The sequence below is a fragment of the Poeciliopsis prolifica genome, unplaced genomic scaffold, assembly GCF_027474105.1.
Source record: "Poeciliopsis prolifica strain line A6 unplaced genomic scaffold, Auburn_PproV2 SCAFFOLD079, whole genome shotgun sequence".
NCBI lineage: Eukaryota > Metazoa > Chordata > Actinopteri > Cyprinodontiformes > Poeciliidae > Poeciliopsis > Poeciliopsis prolifica.
Window position 1 is genome coordinate 452,447 of NW_026562454.1, and position 8,978 is coordinate 461,424.

At 45.5% G+C, this 8,978-nt stretch overlaps 1 protein-coding gene across 1 annotated transcript in view; it reads right to left on the minus strand.

The window, feature by feature from the left end:
• Nucleotides 1–8,978, minus strand: part of kcnq3 (potassium voltage-gated channel, KQT-like subfamily, member 3) — a 45,714-nt gene extending 36,736 nt beyond the window's left edge. Inside the window, 2 exon segments of the mRNA XM_055021839.1 lie at nucleotides 8,172–8,609; nucleotides 8,751–8,978. Coding sequence (XP_054877814.1) covers nucleotides 8,172–8,491 — 320 coding nt within the window. The 5' untranslated portion in view covers nucleotides 8,492–8,609; nucleotides 8,751–8,978.

The window sequence follows — 8,978 nt, forward strand, 5'->3', positions numbered from 1 at the left end:
GCAGCTTCCTCCTTCCTTCATTCCCTCCTTCCTTCCCTGCTTTCTTCCCTGCTTCCTTCCCTCCTTCCTTGAAGAGCGACGCTGCGTTCCGATTGGACCAAACTGACATGCGGTCATCGAATGGACGGTTTCTGCTTCGGTCTGCAGACACTCAGACGTTCAAACAGCAGTGATCTAATCCAGACTGACTTTAATGAGGTAATCAGTTGGATTTTTACTGCCGGGCCGCTCGACCCGAACAGAACCGCTGCTGTCTCAGAACCAAACGAACACAAATCAGGTTAATGTCCAACATGACATCATAACAGGAGCAAAAGCTAAAGGTTCAAACTGACCATGAAACCTTCATTCAGGAAAATAAAACAAACTTATCAACAATAAATATGTTCATCTTGAATAAATCCGGATCCGTCTGTCCGAGTTGGTTCTGGTGTTTTAAAGGCCAACAGCTGATAAGTGGAGAGGATGTAAAGACTGAACGCTTCCACAGAGCTGCAGCTGTCCTACGCACCAATCAGAAAGGCAGATCAATAATCAGGAAGGCAGATCAATAATCAGTGGGGAGTTTCTAGTTTTTCCTTCATTAAACTCGAGGTGATTTTCAGCCTGATCTGTTTTCACCTTTTCTGGTTTTGCTCTCGTATTAAAAGATGTTAATTTACAATCTATTTATTTATAGATTTTGTTTTACGTTGGGATGATGTTGTCCTTGGTTTTCACAATTATTTAAGAAAATTAAAAAATAATTTTACTGCATTTTTTGAAAAGTTTTTTTTATTCACTGAAGTAAATTTAATATAAAATTTTTTTGCTTTGTGACTTTTAATGTTAACTCATTTAAAAATGGCAGAAATAACAGAAAATTGCAGAACATTTTATGAATTGTTGAACAAACAGCAGGAAGCATAAATTTTTCCCATTATGGGACTGATGGAGACGGACGCTGCCAAAAAGTGACTGAAATTACAGACGGCAAAGATTCAGCTGCCGCTGGTTCCCCCACTGCAGCACACACACACACACACACACACACACACGCACACACACACACACACACACACCACACACACATGCAGAGGTTTGGGCGAAGCGGCTGCAGTGGGATTGTGGGATTGGAGGGAGGGGGGTTTCCCTTTACTGGTGTGGATCTGGTTTCCTCCCAGTAAGAGCATCCCTCTGGGTCCACCTGAACCATCGATCCGGGTCACAAGCTGCAGAGTTCAAGATGCTTTTGTTTGCCCCAAAACAAAATCATCTTTAAGATGCAACAAAATGCTGCAGGCTGTGGATTTTACACCTTCATGAATCTCATGCTGGACGTCGGTTTCTCCTGACGGAGCAGCCAAAGTCTCAGCGGCCTAATCTGGGTCGGCCCAGTTCCAGAAGGACAGAACAAAAAAACACGACAGCAGGATTTAGGAAATATAAACACCAAAAAATAAGTTATTTCAGATGCAGCAAAAGACACAATTATTCTGAACTTTGGTAGATTTACATTTATTTAACTGTAAAGTTTTCTACAGACAGGAAGTAAAATGGACAAACATAATTAATAAAAGAGGTTTTATTGGAAATATATATGCTAAAAATATTTATTAAATCTTCCCTCAGTGGCGATGAAAACTTTACTGAGACCAAATTCACTGCAGATTTCCACCGATTCACACAAACGTTTGGAGATGAAGGCTGGAAAGCCTCTCTGCCATCACCCTAATGTTTACTCCAGTCTGTTACATTCAAGTCATTCATAAAAATAACCACAAGCTGATAAAAACAACAAACATCCAAACACAAGAGCCCAGATTAACACCGAGACGAGGAAATAATAATAATAAAATACTGAAATCAAAACGAGTGAAAACAAACAAAATGGCTGAAAACAACCTGAAGCATAAAAAACAATCGTCCAGAAATTGTCCTGGAAGAGAAATGTGTGACAGTGTCTCAGTGAGACCCGAAGGACCAACGGGACGTTTTATTCCCACTCGGCTTCATCCTTCATCCCTTCATTACGTCTTAACGGCTCCATAAAATCCTCCGCTGAGGTCAACGCAGAATAAAACTGAGTAACGTCTCTGAAAACTCCAGCTCCCGCTTCCCAGCATGCATCTCTGCAGTCGTAAACCATCCGAGTCACTGGAGAGGAAGAAGTTGAGAAATCATCATCCTCCTCCTCCAGCTGCTGCCGGCAGAACAACTGGACCCGTTTCCACCAATCCAACCCGATTCTTCCAGCCAACCAAACTTTGTCAATATTCTGCTAATGTTGGAAAAACACGACTGCCGTTTTCTTTAAATACGAAATGCAACTAGAATCCCAGAAGATGGGTTTGTTCACACAATAAGTCATGAAATAACATCATCATCCAACCACTTCCTGTCGTCTTCTTTGTCGTCTTCCCCAGTAGTAACATCCGGTTGTTGATCATGTGACTTGTGTGATGAAATAAAGGTAAAATAAACCAATAAATCAATTTCAATATGGCCAAAAAAACCTCATCCTAGAGCCAAAACCTTTTATCGAAAACAAGATTTATTTTTATTTCCCGTGTTTCAGCACATTTATTTCCTAAATAACAAATTGTGCAATAATACGTTCAAAAGCTCTGCTGTGGGAGTTCGTTCCAGAGTCCGGTTACACATTCACACCTCCGAACCGGACTTTCTAGACATCGGACCGAATTGGGTTAAAGAGACTGACATGAATTTTGTTTTATTCAGATCTGATTTCAGTCTCTGGGAAAACAAACCGATTCACTCGGTCAGGGCACGAGCTACTGGACCAGGTTAAAATAATCTGCTTGACTAACCGACATTGTTACAGCTTTCAGCTGCTGCTCATGGATGAGTTGCTCAAGGGCACTTCAGTGGCTCGTTTCTGACAGCAGGAGAAACCATTAGTCACTCTGCGCCCACAGATGATGCACACGCAGCACTTCAACATGACACGCGTATAAAACCGAGAGGGAAGTGGGATGAAACGAGCTGCGATAAGGAAACTCCACACAGAAACACGAGGAGGTGGAAAATGTTTCACTCTTTGGTTTGTTTGGCACTGAAATTCTGATCAATTAAAAAATAAGACCCAAATACAGGCATTTCTAACGCTGGAGCGAAATCTGACTAGCAACCCAAATCTGCTGTGGGATCTTCAGATCATCTGTACAAAGCTTTAAATGTTACCATTAGCATGCTAACAGTGTCTTAGCATTAAGATGTTAGCTTAATGTCCTAAATGTTTTCTTAGCATTGTAACATTAATGAGTTATTAAACAGACTCGTTATAATGTTAGCTTGATGCTAACTTTAGAGTTAACAAGGTGATGCTATTGTTAGCTTTAAACAGTTGCTTGACTCAATAGCATTTGTTTTAGCATGCACACTTTAAGCTGCACACACTGCTCATTGCTTACAACATGCTGTCATTTCATGGCATAATCAAAGTCAATTGTTATGAAAATGCTACATATGAAATCTGACTTACAAGAAATTCACTTCGTAGCACCTTGAATTTAAAACCTCCTGCTCTGTCTGGAGCTCCGCCTCCAGGAAGTCATCACGGCTCCTCTAAACGTTTGACTGCAGCTCAGAGGAGGAGCTTCACCCTGAAGGCGGAGTTTCGCCCTGAAGGCGGAGCTTCACCCTGAAGGCGGAGTTTCGCTCTGAAGGCGGAGCTTCGTCCATCCAGGCGTTTGCGCAGCTAACTTGTTGTTAAAGGATAAGAAATTAAAGGATTTCTCAAAAACACACATGAGAAACATCACGGCAACTCTCCAGGTGTTTTTGATGAGAGAATATCATCACAACCTGATGAAAAGATGAAAAACTCAATTTTACATGAAGCTGTGATGAAGGTTAGACATGAACTGCAGGGAGGAAGAAATCTGCAACCAGATTTAAAAAATGTCCAGAAATGATTCCAACCTGGATCGGGTTCTGGGCCCGGTTTGGGCCCGGTTCTGGGCCCGGTTTGGGCCCGGTTTGGGCCCGGTTTGGGCCCGGTTCTGGGCCCGGTTCTGGGCCCGGTTTGGGCCCGGTTTGGGCCCGGTTCTGGGCCCGGTTCTGGGCCCGGTTTGGGCCAGGTTCTGTCAGATCAGTTCCTGTTTCTGCTGCCGGTTCGTTTCTCGTTGTAACGTCTGTTTGATATTTTTAATCTTTGACTGGATTCGGTTTGGATCTGCAGGAGGTCATTTCGGGTCAGAACCAAACTCCTCACTCTGGTCCCCAAATACCGGTTTCCATGGCAACGCCGTGATGAGAGCGAGCAGAACCGGCTCGGGCCGAGCGAGCGCCTCAGTGTGTGTGAAAGCAGAGGGAGTGAAGGGAAAACTGGAGATCCGGGGCATCATCAGTTTTGGTGGCAGATCGCTGCTGACCTTTGACCCCCTGCAGACGTCCAGACCCACCAGGCTGACAGCAGAGAGTCTTGTGGATGAAACGCTGGATGAATCCCATCCCGGCTCCAGTTACCATCTGAGCAGCTCACCAGGAAAAGACGCATCAGCAGTTACCGGGCAGAGTTCGGACTGGTCAGATCAAATTAATGATGGTTTTACGGCAATAAATTCAAATGCTACTGATAAAGATGAAAATGCTGAAAGCAGAAAACCTTTGACCAATTTCCACTGACCATAAAATGACACAAAGTGACAATCAGAAAATAAAAGATCTTGAAGTAAAAACTGGTTTTGCTGCTGCTGATGTCGGCGTTTCCTTTCTGCCATGTTTGTAGTTTTCAGGGTTTTGTGATTTCAGCGTCAGCAGGATGAAACTGGAGCAGCAGGAAGCCGAGCGGCTCGTTAGCGGCAGCGACTCGTTTCACAGAACCACTTTAATATTCTGACTGGGGGAACGCTGACTCAGCAGAATCATTTTGATCTCATCCTAAGTTTTTCCCTGACAGGTTTGATCCTGAAGCGGCAGAAAAAGCTGATTTTTCCCTCTGAAAACATGTTGAGACAGCTGTAAGGTTGGCGATTAAAAACCTTTAGCTTGACGTTGTTTCATATTTGTCCCCATTTTATTGGCTGGTTGAACAAAACTCATGTTTTGGGTCATTTCTTTTAATTTACTGAGACTTTTTATATTTACAGATTCACTGCTGTAATTAGACAAGCAGGAATAAACATGCTGGTTTATTTTTAGTAATGCATAAAACTCACTTTAACCGTGTTAAAACTAGTCACATGATCACAGATCAAATGTTTTTAAAGCCCTTCATTGAAAACTGAAGACTTTGTTGTTGAAAGCAGATTTTCCAAAAATGTCCCTGAATATGATCTGGTCCGGTTCCTCACTGAACCCAGACAGCTGGAGGCTCCGGGACCCCGGCCGTCCAGGTTTACACCCGGTTCTGCTGAACGGACCGGGATCCAAAGGTCGAGTCTCTCATCGCCTTTAAAGAGACGTTTTCTTCTAGAACATCGAGAAAACTTGAAAAATGCAATCGGCAATCATTTAGAGTCACTTCCCACCAGCCATGTTCAGTCCGACTCCGGTCCGCTTCCATCTGACTCCGGTCCGACTCCAGTCCGACTCCGGTCCGCTTCCATCTGACTCCGGTCCATTTATCAAGAAGGTCCGGTTCGGTCCGGTTCGGTAAGGTTCGGTCCGGTTCGGTTAGGTTCGGTTCGGTCCGGTTCGGTTCGGTCCGGTTCAGTTAGGTTCGGTTCGGTCCGGTTTGGTCCAGTTCGGTCCGGTTCGGTCCAGTTCGGTTCGGTCGGTTCGTTCGGTTCGGTCGGTTCGGTTCGGTCCGGTTCGGTTCGGTTGGCGAGTCGACCTCGCTCTGGGTTGGTTGAAGTGAAATCTGGTTTGGTTTGAATTCATGTGTGAACGCCAAGCGGACTGGAGTCCTCTCCAAAAGCAGGAAGTGGACTACAGCCCAGGGCATTCTGGGTAAATAGTACCTTAGCAAACATGCTAGCCTAGCGCTAGCAGGAGAAATGACTCCAGAAATCCTAAAATCTGACGGATCCATTTCAGTTTCCATTTCATGAAGGAGAAAGTTGCTCTGAGTGTCTTCAGAGGTTTCTGTGTCGTTTTCTGCTGTTTTCCTCCATTCAGGGAAACTTTCATTTTCACATCAACACGGAAAAAATCCCTGATTATTTCCTGCTTCACCAACGATTCACAGCCAATCTGAGGAGGATTTTTCCTCCTTTTTACTGAAAAAGTCCCACATTAAACCTGAGGAAGCCTCAGATTACTGGTGAGTCCACTGGAGCTGGGGACGCCACCCACCACAGCTCCCAGTCCTCCCAGTAGGACAGAAAAAGGAAGTATGTAGCATGCATCTGAATCATGGCTTTTTACACCTTAATTAGGAAAACATATTTTATGAATAACCTCAGAAAACTGTGAATATCTGGATGTATTTTTAGGATTTCTCCATAAGCCGGTGAGTTTGTTTCTGCAGATCAAATCACAGGGACAACGAAAGGAGCGCCGCGTCCGCCGCGTCCTGTGGAGGCGAGAGGATTTCACACAAGAACCAACACATGAGGTCAGCTTGTACGGACTCCCACCCGACATCAGCAGAAGGAAAATCTGGCTGCTGCTGCCAAGAGGCTCAGGATGCAAACAGCAGGTTTCTGCTGCAGGGAGCAGAAAAGAAACCGAAGAGATTCATCAACCCTGGATCAAACACAGAGCTGAAAACTGAATGAGAGGAAAAGAGACGGAAAGCAGCAGCTAAATCAGACTAATGTGGCATCAAACTGAAGCACAAACCCAGATCCAGCTTCCAGGAGAAATGATCAAGATTAAACGAATGTTTCTGACAGATCAAATCAAAGCTAAATTTAAGTCTGTTTTATTTTTCTGGTGAAGGAGAAACGAGGGCCGAACCGACCAGGAAGCTTCCTGCTTCCTGCTTCCTGCTTCCTGCTAGTTTGGGTCAAACTGATGCGTTCGACAACAACAACATCAGATTAACGCTCAGACATTTAAAAACCGCTGAGACCAGAGCGCTGAGACGCGTTCTCTGAAGGGGGTCAAAGGTCAACAGCTCTGAAAAACAGGCAAATCATCCAGAAAATCCCATAATACTTTGGTAAAGTTTGGTAATAAATGATCTGAAAAAGTTCAACATCACCAAAATAAATACATTTTGTTCTAATAAAGATTTTTCTTCGTCATCAGAGAAGAAAAACACGTTTAACATGTTTTTGATCCGTCCATAAATGTTCCTGCTTCAAAATGATCTTTGAGTTTGTTTTGTAAATATTTCACTTGAAGCTCAAAACATAAACTAAATATTCAGAAAGCAAGTTAAATATTTTATCTACAAACTAAATTTGTCTTCAAGCAAAACATTTAGCCTCCAACCGAAACGTTGAACTTATTTATCTTGTAAACTAAATGTTAATTAAACCGACGATCAGGTCACCATGGCGATTATTCCAGTCAGATTCATATTTCAAGCCTCGCTGACATGCAAAACCAAAATCCCTCCACCAGAGATCCAAACCCCAGGAAACCGGCCCAGACTGGTCCAGAACCAGTCCTGCTTCAGATCATGTTCAGCTGTTTCCATTTCTGCAGAGCGAATCTGATGTTCATCCAACAACCAAAAAACCGAACTTCCAGCCGAACCGCCAGAAATGAAGCAGCAAGACGGAAACGATTTCTGCACAACGGATCAGATCCAGTTGATCCAGTTGATCCAGTCGGTCAGATCCAACCTGTTACCAGTAACTCTGATCTTAGTGGAATCAACTCTTGACTTTTGTTCAGTTATTTTCAGAAATAAACAGAAATTTTTTAAAAAGGTCCCAAAAATCAGTAAATTACAATGTTTGACTTTTGAACCCGGAACGTTTATAAAGTGTGAAAATGTTCAAGTTTTTCCTGAGATCATTAAAGAATCTGAGTTTTCAGGTGAAAAACCAACAACCACAGAAAAACATCCTGCAGGGACCAGAACCAGAACCAGAACCAGAACCACTGGAAAATACTTTTCTTCCACAATTTGATCTCTAAAGTTCACCAGGATTCATTTTCAGGTTCTTTTCAGTGGCCCTCGTCCCAGTCCATGTTTGTTGGGTCAGAACCCGCCCGGTTCCCCTTCAGAACCAACAGAGGAGAGAAATGATCAGCAAACATAACCAGCAGCGGTTCTCAGCCGACCCGGACCCGAACCCGGACCTGAACCCGGACCCAGATTTACTCACACGAACGCGTGGTAGAGCAGGGCCCATCCTCTCGGCCGCTCTAGCGTGTCGTAGATCTGGTTCTGGATCTTCCTCCTGCGGATGTTGTTCCTCTTGGCCGGCCGGCTGCAGCTCAGGGGGGTTCTGGCCAGCAGCCCGATGGTGATGCCCTGAGCGCCCCGCTTGACGTCCTCCCGGCCCACAAGCAGCAGGGCCCCATCTTTGTCCGCCGCTCCGCCGCCGCTTTGCTCCAGTAAGTCCCCGGAAGGAGGAAGAGGAGCGCCGGAGGTCTTCTTCTGCTCCTCGGAGCCGCTAGCGACGGTCCTGGACCGGAGCCCCATGGTCAGTGCTGGAGGGCCGGTGAGGGCAGCATGCCATGATCCGGACCAGACACCCGCTCAGCCGCGGGTCAATCCGGGAGGAGGTCTCCGGGGCGCGGGCAGGTCCTCAGCGCTGCGCCTGGAGGACAGAGGGAAGCGGGATGATGAAGAAACGAGAGGAAGAGGAGGAGGAAGCATTGGCATCTGTAGCCAACAGGAACCAGAACCGAGCTGTGCGTAAAACACGCCCTGCTGCTGCGAGGAAACTCTCCAAACTCACCGCTGCGGCTTCACGTCTGGAAACATGAATATCAGCCAGACGGTGAGGAAACAGCTGATGTGAAGGAACAAAGCCAGAAGCATCCCCATCCAGGAGCAGCGAGCTCTAGCAGCGGCCGAGCCCGAGCATGATGCGCCTCCGGCCGCCAGCCTCCATCCACCTGCAGCGCAACCGGAGGAGGAAGAGGAGGAGGAAGATGCTGCGTGAAGGAGCTCGGTACTGAAACTG